At 40.6% G+C, this 19,831-nt stretch overlaps 1 protein-coding gene across 1 annotated transcript in view; it reads right to left on the reverse strand.

Moving 5' to 3' along the window:
• The window catches only part of LOC115159075 (potassium/sodium hyperpolarization-activated cyclic nucleotide-gated channel 1-like), a 203,474-nt gene extending 183,872 nt beyond the window's left edge, over window positions 1-19,602 (reverse strand). Inside the window, exon 1 of the mRNA XM_029708447.1 lies at window positions 18,967-19,602. Within this exon, the coding sequence (XP_029564307.1) occupies window positions 18,967-19,331 (365 nt within the window). The 5' untranslated portion in view covers window positions 19,332-19,602. The remainder of the gene's footprint in view (window positions 1-18,966) is intronic.
• Between the last annotated feature and the right edge of the window lie 229 nt (window positions 19,603-19,831).

The raw sequence follows: 19,831 nt of genomic DNA on the forward strand, positions 1-19,831 counted from the left end.
CTAAGGTTTTTATTCTAAGATAAATAAATGTTCAATTATATTCCATGATATTCTTAAGATATATGTGTTGACTGAATATAAGCAGCAAGTGATGTCTGCTAAATAATCAAGTTGATGGCGCAGTCATATAGCCTTCGCACCTACTGTACATAAAGCTGAGTGACTCATTCATTCATGGCTTTGGATCAAAATAAACACGCACCAACATTTTTATGATAGTCTTTAATAAAGAAATGTTTTGACTGTCCGCCTCATGACCTCAAACTGCACCATTTTGTTTCCCCTCGTCGCCCACACATACTTTAAACATTTGGATGTTAAAGCATATTGAAGATAGAAGCCTCCTCTTAATAAGTTCCCAGAGCCGATCTGTTATCCAACTATTATTATTATTATTATTAACCTTGCATTATAATTAAATAAAAGCCTTTTAGACATTCTGACAGACCAGATTTGCCCTAACGAAAAATGACATGAAAAGCGTACATTTGTAAATCCCAAACTCTAAAAGTAATTGGAAAGGAAGATACAAAACGTACAGTAGTAATCAAGTGACATGGCCAAACTTTTAATGGACTGAAAATAGAAGTGATTATAAAAAGTCACAACTCTACAATTGATCACTAGTTTTGGTCTCAAATAAGCACGGTCTCTGTGAAGAGCATTTAACTAAAATAAGCAATGTTTGTTAAAAAAAAAACACCAGGAATATATAGACCTATGAACACTTAAATAACGAGAGTCACGTTTAGTGCTTTGTGTATAATATTGGTTATCCTGACCTGGATGGCATGTATTATAGTCTCTAAAAGGGAAAAATATTACCACCGTCTCTTGCAGATGTCATTTTCCTTTCATAATGCATCCTTATTTACAAAGCTATTATTATTATTAACCCTGCATTATAATTATATAAAAGCCCCTTAGATATTCTCACAGACCAGATTTGCCCTAATGAAAAATGCCCCTTAGATACTAATTTAGAATCCTCCAATCCTCTAAATGTAAATATTGGCGTAGAGTCACGTCATTGGCAGATAGTCAGGCGGCATTGGCGGAGAGTCAGGCGGAGAATGACATGTTGAAGAGGGTGAGAAACGAGATGGAGTCACAATCCATCCCAGGCACACCTGTGAGCTCTGGAACTCCACCTCCTGTTTCTGGACTCTGCAAACAACGTGTTCTTGATGAAAATACCTGTCTATTTGTGGACAAATTGCCCTGATTAACTCTTTAGTCATATCAGTTTACCTATTTGCTTATGGTTTTGCCTACACCTAGTGACCTGTTTAAATTATATGAGCAAAAAATATTCAATTTTATTTGGAATGGCAAGCCAGACAAAATTAAAAGGGCCTATTGTCTTCTTGAACCCCATGTTCAAGAATGGCCTTTTTCCCTTTATTCAGATAATTGTAAATAATTGTAATGGGCGTCATATAGAGGAGACCAAGGCGCAGCGTGTTGAGTGCTCATCGTTATATTTTTATGAAAACGAACACTAGACAAAATAAACAAAATGACAGCCAGCAGTTCTGTCAGGTAAATCCAACGAAACAGAAAACAACTACCAACGAAAACAAAGAGAAAAACAGTATGGCTTCCAATCAGAGACAACGATCGACAGCTGCCTCTGATTGGAAACCATACCCGGCCAAAACATAGAATGCCTACCCCCCTATCACACCCCGACCTAGCTAAACAGAAAAAACACCGCTCTCCTAGGTCAGAGCGTGACAATCTCCAAAATATCACAATTTTATTTAAAGAAAGACTTGAAAATGAGATTGTGAACTCTGCAAAGAGGAAGCTAATTATTTTAGGCAGATGTTCTCTTTTCTGTCTCATCCTTTCCCACTGAATGAAGATTATGGTAAGGAATTCTTTCCAAATATAAAAAATGGAAAATTAAGAAATGTACAGAAAGATCAGTGTGAAGGCCAAATTACAGAGGAAGAACTTTTTGAGGCTATTAAATTCTTTCAGTCTGGAAAAACCCCAGGGCTTGATGGCATATCAAGTATTTTTTGATATACTAAAAGCTCCATTGTTAGATTGTTTTAACTGCTCCTATAGAAATGGTAGTCTGTCAGGTACTCAGCAGGAAGGTCTGATTTCTCTCTTATTAAAACAAGACCCAGATGGCAAATATAAAGACCCAGTCTATCTAAAAAAAACTGGAGGCCCCTTACACTTACATGTTGTGATGCAAAACTACTAGCAAAATGCATAGCACTCAGAATTAAAAGGGTTTTACCAGGTATTGTTCATCCTGATCAGACAGGTTTTTTACATGGACAATACATTGGAGATAATATACAACAACTACTAGAAATAATAGAACATCATGAAACATATAAGAAGCCAGGAATGGTATATATAGCGGATTTTGAAAAGGCATTTGATAAAGTAACACTGGATTTTATTTATAAATGCCTGGATTTTTTTCAATTGAGGTAACTCTCTTATAAAATGGGTAAAAATAATGTATAGCAACCCAGCCATCACGGCTAGCTATTTAGACACCCAGCAAGTTTAGCAATCACCAACGTCAGATTTACTATAAGAAAAATGTTATTACCTTTGCTGTTCTTTGTCAGAATGCACTCCCAGGACTTCTACTTCAATAACAAATGTTGGTTTGGTCCCAGATAATCCATAGTTATATCCAAACAGCGGCGTTTTGTTCGTGCGTTCAAGACACTATCCGAATGGTAAAGAAGGGTTACGAGCACGACGCATTTCGTGACAAAATAATTCTAAATATTCCATTACCGTACTTCGAAGCATGTCAACCGCTGTTTAAAATCAATTTTTATGACAATTTTCTCGTAAAAAAGCGATAATATTTCGTTCAAAGAAAGAGAGAAAGTAAACATGGAGCCGACTCGTGCACGAGCCTTAGTCTCATAGTACTGTGACCGGCTACTATCCAAACGCACTAATGTTTTTCAGCCAGAGCCTGCAAAGCCACGATTCAGCTTTTTGCCGCCATCTGAGAGCCCATGGGAGCCGTAGGAAGTGTCACGTAACAGCAGAGATCCCCTGTATTGGATAGAGATAATCAAGAAGGCCAAGAAATGGTCAGACAGGGTACTTCCTGTTTGGAATCTTCTCAGGTTTTGGCCTGCCAAATGAGTTCTGTTATACTCACAGACACCATTCAAACAGTTTTAGAAACTTTGGAGTGTTTTCTATCCAAAGCTAATAATTATATGCATATTCTAGTTTCTGGGCAGGAGTAATAATCAGATTAAATCGGGTACGTTTTTTATCCGGCCGTGAAAATACTGCCCCCTAGTCATAACAGGTTAAAGCCAAGCTTAAAGTTTTCTTTACTGACCATAATTTTCACTTGTCTGACCACTTGCATGATGATGAGTTTCTCACACGACTGGCCTGTCTGGGTGATGTTTTTTCTCACCTGAATGATCTGAATCTAGGATTACAGGGACTCTCCGCAACTATATTCAATGTGCAGGACAACATTGAGGCTATGATTAAGAAGTTGCAGCTCTTCTCTGTCTGCATTACCAAGAACAACACACACGTCTTTTCATCATTGTATGTTTTTTTGTGTGCAAATGAACTCAAGTTTATGGACAATGTCAAATGTGATATAGCGAAGCACCTGAGTGAGCTGGCTGCGCAATTACGCAGGTACTTTCCCAAAATGGACGACACAAACAACTGGATTCATTATCCCTTTTATGCCCTGCCTCCAGTCCACTTACCGATATCTGAACCAGAGAGCCTCATCGAAATTGTAACGAGCTGTTCTGTGAAAATTGAATTTAATCAGAAGCCACTGACAGATTTCTGGATAGCGCTGCGCTCAGAGTATCCTGTCTTGGAAAATCGCATGGTTAAGACACTGATGCTCTTTGCAACCAAGTACCTATATGAGAGTCGATTCTCGGGCCTCACTAGCATGAAAATTATATACAGGCACAGACTGTGTGTGGAAAATGATTTAAGACTGACACTCTCCAATACAACCCAACATTGCAGAGTTATGTGCATCCTTTCAAGCACACCCTTCTCATTAACCTGTGGTGAGTTATTCACAATTTTTGATGAACAAATAAGACTTTATGTGTAAGATGGATAAGTAAAGAGCAAAAGTATTGATTATTATATTATTATTTGTGCCCTGGTCCTATAAGAGCTCTTTGTCAGTTCCACGAGCCGGGTTGTGACGACAACTCACACTCATTCTTATGTTTAGTAAATGTATTGTATAGTGTGTGTGTGTGTGTGTGTGTGTGGCAGGCTTACATTGATGGAGAAAAAAAAAACTTTGAGAGTGCGCTGACCCTGGTGCTAGAGGGGGTACGGAGCTGGAGGTTGAATGTTTGAAGGGATACGGACTATAAAAATTTTCGGAACCACTGTTGTAGACTACGCAAAGCCGTGGTCGGGTCCATTCGCATACTCTCAGCTGTAGTTACTGTCGTTGACAATCAAACAAGCCCGGACCCGAGGAACAAGTTCGAATTTCAGACCTGCAGCCGATTGGGCCTGATTGGGATCTCGGGTATATCGGGTCCAACTAGACCCGTGAAGACATCTAGTGTTTTGTTCTACATTGAATCCAATGACTGTGCAGCGACTGTGGAATTGAGGGCATTGCTCTGTATTGTACTGTAGAAAATGTAGGTATAAAACAGAGCAGAGAGCAGCACTGCTAATTAGGGAGCACCAGAGGGCATGGATTTGGTAAAAAGTGAGATACTGGTTGCGTCTGAAATGGCACCATATTTACTATACAGTGCACTACTTTTGAAGAGGGAACCCATAAGGGCTATGATCAAAAGTAGTGCACTATATTGTATATTGAATTGCTAAGGTGCCATTTCTGACGGATCCATAGATTTGAAAAAAATATACTTTTCTTCACAATGTCCTTCGTTAAACTGTTAGAACACCTCTTTGATCTGAAGAGGAAAAAAGAGAAGCTAGACACAACCACTTCAAAATCAATAATGCACAACATAGTCGCAAGTCTCTAAAAATAGGTTTGTTTTGGTGTTGTTGTTGGAATCTGAAGACATTTGGGTTTGATTACATTCTGCTGTGCTCATCATATTGGAATTTCACATTTTTAATTTGATCAATTATTGTGATTATGACCTATTTCAAGCGTCTTCAACAAAGGAACTGCAGTGATGTTACACAAGCACTAAACTAGCACTGTAAATGCTGTTTTGAGACTTACAGTATGCAATTAATGATGATTTAACTTATAACAAAGTAATATTGTCTTTCATTCAATGTCCCTCATATTTTGGTAAATATCAACTGATACTACAAGAGGGCCATGCAGCAATGTCATACTATCTGATCATGGTCATGCTAAAAGAGCCCCAAGAAAGAAAGAGTTTCATGGAAGACAAAAGCTTCTTCTCCAAAAGGCCTAGGCTAAACCAGGCCAAGCACGAACCCTTTCTGAAATCTATAAATAATGAATATTACTAACCAGCCATTAAACTTTAAGCAGCCTCTGTTCTAAGAATAGGTTAGAAGACTGAGTTGCAGAAGCTTTTTGAAAACATACAAAGCACCCATGAATGGTGAGGTCTGTCATTCATGGATGGACTGTTGTTATATAGTCACAAAGTTGCTCCTTTGTATTTCAATGCCAGAAAGGTGATAGCATCAACCAAATATGACTGCAACAACAATGTTTTAAGCACATGGTGCTTATTTTTGTATTTTCTATTTGTCAAAGCTTTATAAATTAACTAAATACAACATTCAATTAGTTGTTTTCAATAACCTTTGGAAACCCATTTACAGTGGTATTAGGAAGTCCATCCGATGACATTTCTAAATTATGTAACAGCCATGGTGCTACAACCTAAAAGGGATATTCGGCTTTCCCCATAGGAGAACCCATTGAAGAACCCTTTGTGGTTCCAGGTTGAACCCTTTCTGTATACATCTGACCCTTCTTTGGACACTGTGTTAACGTCTCTAGGGCCGGCGGGACGAAATCGTCCCACCTACCTAACAGCCAGTGGAATCCTGTGGCGTGTTATTCAAATACCTTAGAAATGCTATTACTTCAATTTCTCAAACTTATGACTATTTTACAGCATTTTAAAGACAAGACTCTCGTTAATCTAACCACACTGTCCGATTTCAAAAAGGCTTTACAACGAAAGCAAAACATTAGATTATGTCAGGAGAGTACCCAGCCAGAAATAATCAGACACCCATTTTTCAAGCTAGCATATAATGTCACGTAAACCCAGAAGACAGCTAAATGCAGCACTAACCTTTGATCTTCATCAGATGACAACCCTAGGACATTATGTTATACAATACATGCATGTTTTGTTCAATCAAGTTCATATTTATATCAAAAACCAGCTTTTTACATTAGCATGTGACGTTCAGAACTAGCATACCCTCCGCAAACTTCCGGCGAATTTACTAAATTACTCACGATAAACGTTCACAAAAAGCATAACAATTATTTTAAGAATTATAGATACAGAACTCCTCTATGCACTCGATATGTCCGATTTTAAAATAGCTTTTCGGTGAAAGCACATTTTGCAATATTCTAAGTAGATAGCCCGGCATCACAGGGCTAGCTATTTAGACACCCAGCAAGTTTAGCCTTCACCAAACTCCGATTTACTATTAGAAAAGTTTGATTACCTTTGGTGTTCTTCGTCAGAATGCACTCCCAGGACTTCTACTTCAATAACAAATGTTGGTTTGGTCCCAAATAATCCATAGTTATGTTCCAACAGCGGCGTTTTGTTCGTGCGTTCAAGACACTATCCGAATGGTAAATAAGGGTCATGCGCACGGCGCATTTCGTGACAAAAGATTTCTAAATATTTCATTACCATACTTTGAAGCATGTCAACCGCTGTTTAAAATCAATTTTTATGCCATTTTTCTCGTAAAAAAGCGATAATATTCTGACCGTGAATCTGCAATTAAGTAAACAGACGAAAGAAAATAAAGCATGGGGTCGACTCGGGCACCCGCCTAAGCCCTTTGTCCTCTGATCGGCCACTTGTCAAAGGCGATAATGTGTTTCAGCCAGAGGCTGCCTCGATATCGTTCAGCTTTTTCCTTGGCTCTGAGAGCCTATGGGAGCCGTAGGAAGTGTCACGTTACAGCTAAGATCCTCAGTCTTCAATAAACAGAGGCAAGAACAACAACACCTTGTCAGACAGGCCACTTCCTGCATGAAATCTTCTCAGGTTTTTGCCTGCCATATGAGTTCTGTTATACTCATAGACACCATTCAAACAGTTTTAGAAACTTTAGGGTGTTTTCTATCCAAAGCCAATAATTATATGCATATTCTACTTACTGGGCAGGAGTAGTAACCAGATTAAATCGGGTACGTTTTTTATCCGGCCGTGTAAATACTGCCCCCTAGCCCTAACAGGTTAACTAACCTCCAAATGAGCTTCAATGCCATACAACAATCCTTCTGTGGCCTCCAACTGCTCTTAAACGCTAGTAAAACCAAATGCATGCTTTTCAACCGTTTGCTGCCCGCACCCACCCACCTGACTAGCATCACTACTCTGGACGGTTCTGACTTATGTGAATATGTGGACAACTACAAATACCTAGATGTCTGGCTAGACTGTAAACTCTCCTTCCAGACTCATATTAAAAAACGCCAATCCAAAATTAAATCTAGAATGGGCTTCCTATTTCGCAACAAAGCCTCCTTCACTCATACCGCCAAACATAGCCTCGTAAAACTGACTATCCTTCCGATCCTTGACTTCGGCGATGTCATTTACAAAATAGCTTCAAATACTCTACCCAGCAAACTGGATGCAGTCAATCACAGTGCCATCCGTTTTGTCACCAAAGCCCCTTATACCACCCACCACGGTGACCTGTATGCTCTAGTCGGCTGGCCTTAGAGCACACAGTCTAGCCAGACACCTAGGTATTTGCAGTTGTCCACATATTCAGTTCTCTGCTGCTAATGACTGGAACGAATTGCAAAAATTGCTGAAGCTGGAGACTTATATTTCCCTCACTAACTTTAAACATCAGCTATCTGAACAGCTAACCCATCGCTGCAGCTGTACATAGCCCATCTGTAAATAGCCCACCCAATCTACCTACCTCATCCCCATATTGTTTTTATTTACTTTTCTGCTCTTTTGCACACCAGTATTTGTACTTGCACATCACCACCTGCTCATCTATCACTCCAGTGTTAATTTGCTAAATTTTAATTACTTCGCTACTATGCCCTATTTATTGCCAAACCTCCTCACGCCATTTGCACACACTGTATATAGACTTTCTTTTTTTTCTATTGTGTTATTGACTGTACGCTTGTTTATTCCATGTGTAACTCTGTGTTGTTGTTTGTGTCGCACTGCTTTGCTTTATCTTGGCCATGTCACAGTTGTAAATGAGAACTTGTTCTCAACTAGCTCACCTGGTTAAATAAAGGTGAAATAGAAAAATAAAAAAATTCTGTTCCAGGTATAACCATTTTGGCTTCTATCTAAAACCATTTCCACAGAGGGTTTTACATGGAACCCAAAAGAGTACCTAGAACCAAAAAGGGTTCTACCTGGAACCAAAAAGGGTTCTCCTATGGGGACAGCCATAGGACAGCCTATGGGGACCCTTTGGAACCCTTTTTCTAAGAGTGTACAGTAATTCTGGGAACACAGCAGAGAAGTTGAATGCCAACAAAGACAAAGTCCCTGAAACGTTGAAGCATTTACAGAAAGGAGGATTTGAGCCAAACAACAAGAGCACCTTGCATGTCCAAACCAGCAGCACTCGCTGCAGCATGAAGCAAAGCCAGTTGTACAATAGCCTTAGAGTTATGTACTGAGGCAAGAATACAGCAAAGGTGAAGAACAGCCATACAGAACAAGTCTGTGCTGTGGAAATCATTTTATGGCCCTGGATGTAACATAAACAAAATAAACAGTTCTTAGAATGTGGCCAAAGAACCAAAATATTATATAGGCTATAAAACCACAAACCTCTCTTATTTTAAACAGTGTAGCCCGGTATAGAATAGCCATACGGAACTATTATGCATTGAAGCCAGCAATACAGAGTAGGCCTACAGCATTGGTGTAGAATAGCCATACAATTCTATGGGACCAAGAAGGAAGAGCCAACCAGCCCATGCAGCTCTGCTCTAGCATGGTAATTGTAATCTCTCTTTACATTGGCACAGGGACAAGATAACACATCACTCTCTGTGATGTAGAGCCCAATGGAAGGTATCATGAACGAGGCCATAAAGTGAACTGCTGAACCCCTTTCGTGTGACGAGGGAGGTGACCCTTTGTGGACATTGAAACAGGGATTAAAGGTGTCCATTCAATCATCTTGGTGGAAAACAATATTGGTATAAAATGAGATTGGTTATTATACATGAAGAAAACATTTGTCTTGCTTCAGCTCATTAGAAGTATGTTTGTGGTAGTGGATAGGATAGCCTGAAACATGTGAAAGAAAGTTGGTTAAGTGTCTCTAGCTTGAACGGTTCAAGAGTTACTGTTGGTGGGTTATTTAATGCAAAAGTTTGCAAATGTATATAGTTACTTTTCATCACTCTAAACTCCAACAAACAGCTGTAACTTTTGATTGGAAGAAGATAATTATCTTCTGATTCCAGATTTGAACAGTAGAAACGTAGACCAAGATGTCATACTCTCTACGTTTTTGTCTAAAGTGCTGCAAAAGTTGTCAAATTTTCAGTTGTTTGGAAAAGGTTGGGAAAAAATGTGTTGATGCGGTTAGTAAAAGACCTGCATCATTTGATCATTATAAGATATTTTGGTTCAGATATTTTTAGTAGCAAAGAAGTAGAGGAAGAGTTCATACACTAAGTTTTTGTCTAAGTTGATGGGAAAATGGTAAAGTAGCTGATTTGTGTCAAAGTTACATTGTTTACAGTGAATAGAATAGAATGTTGATGTTCGGAGTGATAAAGTAACAATAGGACATTTAGAATGCTGAAGCAATCCCATGAAAGTGGATGGAGGACAAAAAGGTCAAAAAGCTTAATAGTTTAAAAAGTATAAAATATATAAAAAACTTCTATGTAAGAAACTTAATCCAGACCAGTCTACACATTTTAACATTTAAACAGCGTAAGACCAGTATGTCAAATATTTAAAGTGGAACTGACAGCATTTTAGAAACATGAAATCTTATTCAAATCTGTTCATGTACACCCCCAGGAAGAACATGACACTTAAAAAATTGACAAGCGAGCACTTAGATATGGTCATTTTCACATTTTTATAAATTCTTACATATACTAAGGCAATTGTGAAAATTCTGTAGCAATATAGAGTGGGAAAGCTGCCGAGCATTTGGACAATTAATAGACACTGCAGGAAAAAAAAACTCTAAAAATGATTTGTCTCGTCCGGGAACAAAGTCTACGCAGACCATTGCACCATAGCCAACTAGAGCTACAGTAGACCTTTATGTAAACCAGCCATTTTCCACACAAGCCTGCCATCATTCACTTTGAACAGGACTGTATCTTTACAGGCAGTTGCAACAGCGTGAATTTAGATCATCTGAATGTGTTCGCCAAAAGCCACAAAATACACCTAAATGGATTTCTGCAAATCTGTCAATACCACGGGAGTCCTCTTACATTTGGGAAGTTTACAGTCCTATTGACCAAACAACCATGAAACGGTAGGCTCTCTCTCCCTCAGTTATGCATATCAACAAGATCAAAAACTAATGTTAGCCAGAGCAAGATGAGCTAAAATCTAACGAATGAAAATTATATAAACTCCCTGAAACTTTTTTCAGCAAGTTGGCCGTCAAAATTACACTCATATACGACGGGGTATTGCAACCTACTCGTCCTTCTGCAGCTTGCCTGCAACCAAGCACCCAAGCTAACTGGCTAAAGATAGCTAGCTACTTCCAGACAAAAATGAGAGGACACCTCACTCTGACCATTTTACTTGCCCTAGCAGAGCTGGTTAGCTAGGCTGTTTACATGTTATCTAAAGTGTTTGTGACTATTACTTTTTTGCCCATGTTTACTGACACCGGTCATATTCAGCCAGTGTTGCGCGTTCTTAAATGTATCAGTTATTTGACGCACTCAGACAAGAGTGCTCTAAAATCGGAGTAGATAGCTAGAGTGAATTTGCCAACACAAGAGATGCTGACTGGATAACAGCCGTTCAAGTTCTTCCTAGCTAAATAAATGACACCAGCATCTCTAGCTGTGTATAGCCACCGAAAAACGACATGACATGACATCCTCCTAGCAGCTGGCTAGCTAGCTAACATTAGGATCTGTGTTTTTAGCTTGCTACATAAATATACTGAACAAAATATAAACGCAACAGGCAACAATTTCAAAGATTTGAAATTGTACTGAGTTACAGTTCAAATAAGGAAATCAGTCAATTTAAATAAATTCATTAGGCCCTAATCTATGGATTTCATATGACTAGGCAAGGGCACAGCCATAGGTAGGCCTGGGAGGGCAAAGGGTAGCCAGGCCCAGCCAATCAGAATGAGTTTTTCCCCACAAAAAGGTTTTATTTCAGACAACAATAAAGCCACCTCCAACGTTGTTTTAGAGAATTTAGCAGTACGTCCAAGCCAGATGAGGAGGTCTTGGGCTGGTGCGGTTACACGTGGTCTGCGATTGTGAGGCCCGTGGGACGTACTACCAAATTCTCTAAAACAATGTAGGAGGTGGCTTATGGTATGGAAATTAACATTAAATTATCTGGCAACAGCTCTGGTGGACATCCCTGCAGTCAGCATGCCAAGAAATGCTCACTAACGGGGATGTCAACAAATTTGTGCACAGAATTTGAGAGAAATAAGCTTTTTGTGCATATGGAACATTTCTGGGATATTTTCTTTCAGCTCATGAAACAGGGGACCAACACTTTCCCTGTTGCGTTTATTTTTGTTCAGTATAGATACACTAGCTTATTAGCCACATGATGACTGACTTGTGCCCTTGCTAGTTTGATTGTTTTGACATTCCCAGCCTTAGTTACAATCGTCAGTTTTTGTTAAAATATTGCATCCCGAATGGAGGCAGCAAACAACGTACCAGGCAGCTGTGAATTCCAACCTGATAGCAATATTTTTTGGACTACCAAGAAATGCATTGGTGAATTATATTAATCATGCATAGAACTACCTTCATCTATTCTGCCAACAATGTTGAGTCAAATAGGTTCTATTTGTAAAACCACCTATAAAGTTGGTTTTGTAGCATAAACTGGATATTTGATATGTTTGACTGATATTGTGACTGTCTGTTTGTTTCATATCTGGAAAGTAGTTAAAACAGTCAGTTTCACTTTAAAGCAGGGGCTCTTGCTTTGCAAGCCTCATTAACAAGTTCTAACAGTTTTTTTTAAATGATACATTTACAGACTGGATCTTTTAAATGATTTAAAAATATCCTATTGATGAGACAGTTATCTAGTTGTCTATGTAATAGTCATTAATAAGCAGTCATGCATATCACCACATTGGTCCAGATATGCCTTTTGTGTATGCAGTGAAGGAAAAAAGTATTTGATCCCCTGCTGATTTTGTATGTTTGCCCACTGACAAAGAAATGATCAGTCTATAATTTTAATGGTAGGTTTATTTGAACAGTGAGAGACACAATAACAACAAAAAAATCCAGAAAAACGCATGTCAAAAATGTTATAAATTGATTTGCATTTTAATAAGGGAAATAAGTATTTGACCCCCTCTCAATCAGAAAGATTTCTGGTTCCCAGGTGTATTTTATACAGGTAACGAGCTGAGATTAGGAGCACACTTTTAAAGGGAGTGCTCCTAATCTCAGCTTGTTACCTGTACAAAAGACACCTGTCCACAGAAGCAATCAATCAATCAGATTCCAAACTCTCCACCATGGCCCAGACCAAAGAGCTCTCCAAGGATGTCAGGGACAAGATTGTAGACCTACACAAGGCTGGAATGGGCTACAAGACCATCACCAAGCAGCTTGGTGAGAAGGTGACAACAGTTGGTGAGATTATTCGCAAATGGAAGAAACACAAAAGAACTGTCAATCTCCCTCGGCCTGAGGCTCCATGCAAGATCTCACCTCGTGGAGTTGCAATGATCATGAGAACGGTGAGGAATCAGCCCAGAACTACACGGGGGGATCTTGTCAATTATCTCAAGGCAGCTGGGACCATAGTCACCAAGAAAACAATTGGTAACACACTATGCCGTGAAGGACTGAAATCCTGCAGCGCCCGCAAGGTCCCCCTGCTCAAGAAAGCACATATACATGCCCGTCTGAAGTTTGCCAATGAACATCTGAATGATTTAGAGGACAACTGGTGAAAGTTGTGGTCAGATGAGACCAAAATGGAGCTCTTTGGCAACAACTCAACTCGCCGTGTTTGGAGGAGGAGGAATGCTGCCTATGACCCCAAGAACACCATCCCCACCGTCAAACATTATGCTTTGGGGGTGTTTTTCTGCTAAGGAGACAACTTCACCGCATCAAAGGGACAATGGATGGGGCCATGTACCGTCAAATCTTGGGTGAGAACCTCCCTCCCTCAGCCAGGGCATTGAAAATGGGTTGTGGATGGGTATTCCAGCATGACAATGACCCAAAACACACAGCCAAGGCAACAAAGGAGTGGCTCAAGAAGAAGTGTGGAAGAGTGGCCTAGCCAGTCTCCAGACCTAAATCCCATAGAAAATCTGTGGAGCGAGCTGAAGGTTCGAGTTGCCAAATGTCAGCCTCGAAACCTTAATGGCTTGGAGAAGATCTGCAAAGAGGAGTGGGACAAAATTCCTCCTGAGATGTGTGCAAACCTGGTGGCCAACTACAAGAAACGTCTGACCTCTGTGATTGCCAACAAGGGTTTTGCCACCAAGTACTAAGTCATGTTTTGCAGAGGGGTCAAATACTTATTTCCCTCATTAAAATGCAAATCAATTTATAAAATGTTTTTGTTGTTATTCTGTCTCTCACTGTTCAAATAACTCTACCATTAAAATTATAGACTGATCATTTCTTTGTCAGTGGGCAAACGTACAAAATCAGCAGGGGATCAAATACTTTTTTCCCTCACTGTATTATCACAGAAGGGTAAATCACATACTTGTTTTGGGGTCTTCTATAGCCTAAAGTAAGCTCATGTAGTAGTTCTAATACTGGCACACCTTCGTTCTATTGACAGACAGACACGTTCTAGACGCACTGTTACCGCTCCCATAATTGCAATGCAGGCAATGTGTTTAGCAGCCAAATATCTCCCAAACTAATCCATAAGGTTTTATACATACAATATCTATGAGAAGTGAAGTGTATCCTAAACCGGTGGACAGTGTTTGTTTAAGAATAATAATAGATAATAGCCTCTGCTAGCCTACTACTACAAACATAATGCTATCTCCAGACTCCACAGCGCAGAGTAGCACTTAAGCACCATGGATAGTGACGAGCTAAAGTCAAGTCAAGACTTTAGATTATTATAACAGGGAAGGAAAGTCACCTCACCATCCATTCAACTCTACCAGGGGACACCGGTGAACTAAAACGTAGCATATTGGGTATGGACATTTTTTGGGGGACCAGACGTCATACCGGTGTATTAACACCGGTATTACTCTCTCAAGTCACTTCGATACAGCTATGACAAGAAGTGACTTCCATAGCAGGCTAGAGTGCCTTATGCTGCAGGTTAGGACAATTAACATAGCAGGTTAGGAGACTGAGATTAAGGTTAGGAAAGGGGTTAGCAAAAATGCTCTCCTAACCTGTTACGAAAGTCACTTCCGGTCGCTGTATTGAAGTGGCGTGAAAAGAGTTGTTTTTTACATAGATGTCATACTATTAGGTGACCTAAACTGGGACATGCTTAACACCCCGGCCATCCTACAATCTAAGCTAGATGCCCTCAATCTCACACAAATCATCAAGGAGCCTACCAGGTACAAACCTAAATCCGTAACCATGGGCACCCTCTTAGATATCATCCTGACCAACCTGCCCTCTAAAAACACCTCTGCTGTCTTCAACCAGCATCTCAGTGATCACTGCCTCATTGCCTGAGTGCGTACTGGGTCCGCGGTCAAACGACCACCCAACATCACTGTCAAACGCTCCCTAAAACACTTCAGTGAGCAGGCCTTTCTAACCAACCTGGCCCGGGTATCCTGGAAGGATATTGACCTCATCCCGTCAGTAGAGGATGCCTAGTTTCTCTTCAAAAATGCTTTCCACTCCATCTTAAATAAGCATGCTCCATTCAAAAAATGTAGAACTAAGAACAGATATAGCTCTTGGTTCACCCCAGACTTGACTTCCCTTGACCAGCACAAAAACATCCTGTGTCGTTCTGTATTAGCATCGAATAGCCCCCACGATATGCAACTTTTCAGGGAAGTCAGGAACCAATATACTCAGTCAGTTAAGAAAGCGAAGGCTAGCTTTTTCAAACAGAAATTTGCTTCCTGTATCACTCATTCCAAAAAGTTTTGAGACACTGTGAAGTCCATGGAGAATAGAGCACCTCCTCCCAGCTGCCCACTGCACTGAGGATAGGAAACACTGTCACCACCGATAAATCTACGATAATTGAGAATTTCAATAAGCATTTTTCCACGGCTGGGCATGCTTTCCACCTGGCTACCCCTACCCTGGCCAACATCTCAGTAACCCCTACAGAACCCCCTCCCTCGCTTCTCCTTCACCCAAATCCAGACAGCTGATGTTCTGAAAGAACTGCAAAATCTGGATCCCTACAAATCAGCTGGGCTAGACAATCTGGACCCACTTTCTAAAATTATCCACCGAAATTGTTGCAACACCTATTACTAGCCTATTCAACCTCTCTTTCGTATCATCTGAGATCCCCAAAGATTGGAAAGCTGCCGTGGTCATCCACCTCTTCAAAGGGAGAGACACTCTAGACCCAAACTCTTATAGACCTATATACATCCTGCCCTGCCTTTCTAAAATCTTTGAAAGCCAAGTTAATAAACAGTTCACCAACCATTTCAAACCCCCCCCCGTACCTTCTCCGTTATGCAATCTGGTTTCCGAGCTGGTCATGGGAGCACCTCAGCCATGCTCAAGGTCCTAAACGATATCATAACCGCCATCGCTAAAATACAGTACTGTGCAGCCGTCTTCCATTTCATTTCCATTTACGTCATTTAGCAGACGCTCTTATCCAGAGCGACTTACAGTAGTGAATGCATACATTTCATTTCATCGACCTGGCCAAGGCTTTCGAATCTGTCAATCACAGTAGTCTTATCGGCAGACTCAATAGCCTTGGCTTCTCAAATGACTGCCTCGCTTGATTCACCAACTACTTCTCAGACAGAGTTCAGTGTGTCAAATCTGAGGGCCTGTTGTCCGGACCTCTGGCAGTCTCTACGGGGGTGCCACAGGGTTCAATTCTCGGGCAGACTCTTTTCTCTGTATATATCAATGATGTCGCTTTTGCTGTTGGTGATTCTCTGATCCACCTCTACGCAGACAACACCATTCTGTAAACATCTGGCCCTTCTTTGGACACTGTGCTAACAAACCTCCAAACGAGCTTCAACGCCATATAACACTCCTTCCGTGGCCTCCAACTGCTTTTAAATGCTAGTAAAACTAAGTGCATGCTCTTCAACCGATTGCTGCCCGCACCCTCCCACCCTACTAGTATCCTTACTCTGGACGGTTCTGACTTAGAATATGTGGACAACTACAAATACCTATGTGTCTGGTTAGACTGTAAACTCTCCTTCCAGACTCACATTAAGCATCTCCAATCCAAAATTAAATCTAGAATCGGTTTCCCATTTCGCAATAAAGCCTCCTTCACTCATGCCACCAAACTTAACCTCGTAAAACTGACTATCCTACCGATCCTTGACATTGGCGATGTCGTTTACAAAATAGCCCCAAACACTCTACTCAGCAAACTGGATGTAGTCTATCACAGTGCCATCCGTTTTGTCACCAAAGCCTCATACACTACCCACCACTGCAACCTGTATGCTCTCATTGGCTGGCCCTCACTACATATTCGTCGCCAAACCCACTGGCTCCAGGTCATCTATAAGTCTTTGCTAGGTAAAGCCCCGCCTTATCTCAGTTCACTGGTCACCATAGCAACACCCACCCGTAGCACGCGTTCCAGCAGGTATATTGCACCGGTCATCCCCAAAGCCAACACTTCCTTTGGCTGCTTTTCCTTCCAGTTCTCTGCTGCCAATGACTGGAACGAACTGCAAAAATCTCTGAAGCTTGAGTCTTATATCTCCCTCTCTAACTTTAAGCATCAGCTGTCTGAGCAGTTTACCGATCACTGTACCTGTACACAGCCAATCTGTAAATAGCACACCCGACTACCTCATACCCATATTATGACTTACCCTCTTGAACCCCAGTATCTCTGCTTGCACATCTATCACTCTAGTTATAATTTGCTAAATTGTAATTATTTTTGTCTCTAGGGCCTATTTATTGCCTACCTCTCTACTCTTTTACATTTGCACACACTGTACATAGATTATTCTATTTTTATTTTATTTTGTATTATTTACAGTATAACTCTGTCGTTTTTGTCGCACTGCTTTGCTTTATCTTAGCCAGGTCACAGTTGTAAATGAGAACGTGTTCTCAACTGGCCTACCTGGTTAAATAAAGGTGAACAAAAAAAATTCTTAGGAAGTGTAGTCTAGACAGAGTGTAGATTCATCCATATTCACATGCCACTGCAATGTTTATACAACACACAATGCAAAGCAGGGGTGTTACTGAACAGATGAGGCAGGTTATGAATGCTCCATTTGATGAGATTATGTTCGAGATAACTTCGACTGTGTATTTTTTTAATTTGTCAGGTGATGTGAGGATTATTTCATTCTCTCAAACAAACATTCCACTGACTGACAGTCACCCAAATAATAATTTGCAGCATTCAATCTGTCTCATTCTGTTATTTCTGTCAATGCGCAATATTAGGTTGTTTCTATGCAGTCAAAGAAATCAGAGATACACTGTGCGTGAGGATGACATTTTCAACAATACAAATATGTATGGCGCAATGCCTACATAAGCCCATTAACCACTTATCTCAAATTCTATCCAATTGAATTACCTAAAACAAAGCAAGCAATTAAGTTTATCATAGGAGGAATCTTGTTGTAATAGGTTAATATATCCCTAAAAACAAATATACATATTCCATCGCGTTATTTCTGTGCAGTTCAACGTGGATTTATGTTTGATGGATGTGTATGGCACGTCAAAGCGTTGTGCATTTTAAATATCTGTCCATTATTCACGGTTTTGCAGGCGGGATCCCTTTAACTGTTCAAATTCCTGGTGTTTGAATTCATCCCTTCCCTTGTAACCTCTTTTTATTTTATGCGGATGACCAATGTTTAATTATTTATCTATTCTCTCTCCCTATTCTCTGTTGTCGTTTCTCGCTAGAATTTACCGCATATGTCTATTTTCCATCCAGAGGCCATCCTCACTTATCCTGACTGATCCTCGTCGTCGGTTCATCATTGCAGGATGGGCTATGTTTACAATCCTGATGTTCCCACCTTAGTTTCATGGCTTATTATAGATCCGCATATGCAGAAATAAAAACTACTGTTATGTGGAAAACAATTCGGATTTGTTTATTCAACTCGTGACATTCACCATCCTCTTTCCAAGGACATTTCATGGACTCATCTATTTCTTTCTTCCATATTAGAATAATGACAATTGCTGCAATGGAAAATATGAATACGATCACAATTTGATAGGTAAAACAATCAACGCCTATATCATTGACTCAAGAACGAAGCAAGATTAGCCAACACATTGGACGAGGCGTAACCTACGCGCACTGATGACATAGTGATGTGGTGTCTTGTGGACCTGGCTGTGTGGATGAATGGACGGCATGGTAAAACAAATAGATGAGAAGGTGACTTTACACTCCTTACCTAAAATCGCTATAGGGGTGAATGATCCAGTATCCCGCAGTTTGGACCCTTTCTTGCTCTTTCTCAACGGCTTTCTGACTGCCGAACATTCGCAGGGAGAACTTATTGACGCCAGGCTGCATCATCGCTCCAAATTGCCTCTGTATAAAGCCGTGTCGGTTCCCGGACTCGTCTAGATCGTCGAACCCGACCAAGGCTTCCTCCTGGTCACCCTTGAAGCCCACCGAGTTCGCGTGGTCCCCTGCTTTCATGTTCTGGCTCCCCATATTCTTCTTCTGTATCGAGTCTTGCCTCTGAAATACATTATTCCCATCCGCTTTTTCCACTTCTTTGTTGCTGGAGAACGAATTAGATTTTTCTTCCATGATTTTCAATAAAACGTACTGTCTCCTGGCACGGAAGACAGGCTACGCGCAAAACTCAAAAGGACTCGCTGTACGCTCCCGTGTTTCATTAGATGTTCTTCAACTGCTCGGCTCCGCTCCGCTGCTTCCTTTGCGAATGATGCAAACTGAGACAGACTTCTGTTGAACCTGACAGATCAGGTTTCCTGGGTTACCGCCATCTACCGACTGAATCGTTTTAAAGTTCAACTCTTCATTTGCTCGCGCAGCACTGCGGTTTAACGGGCACTTGGCCACTTAATTTCCATAATGTGACTGATCAGGGCCATTTCTAGGATTTGAAGACATTCAGGGCTTAACCCAAAGCCAGTAGGGGGGTCATGGGGGCGTTTTCCTACGGAAGGAATTTCAGCAGCTAAATGCACAAATTTGGTGCACTTTGAGATGAACATTGAGAGATTAGATATTTTTCAGGTAACTTGCACCTTCCCACCTGCCACAGCAGACACTGCCAGTACTCA

Source organism: Salmo trutta, chromosome 23 (genome assembly GCF_901001165.1).
Source record: "Salmo trutta chromosome 23, fSalTru1.1, whole genome shotgun sequence".
In the NCBI taxonomy this organism is placed as follows: Eukaryota; Metazoa; Chordata; class Actinopteri; order Salmoniformes; family Salmonidae; genus Salmo; species Salmo trutta.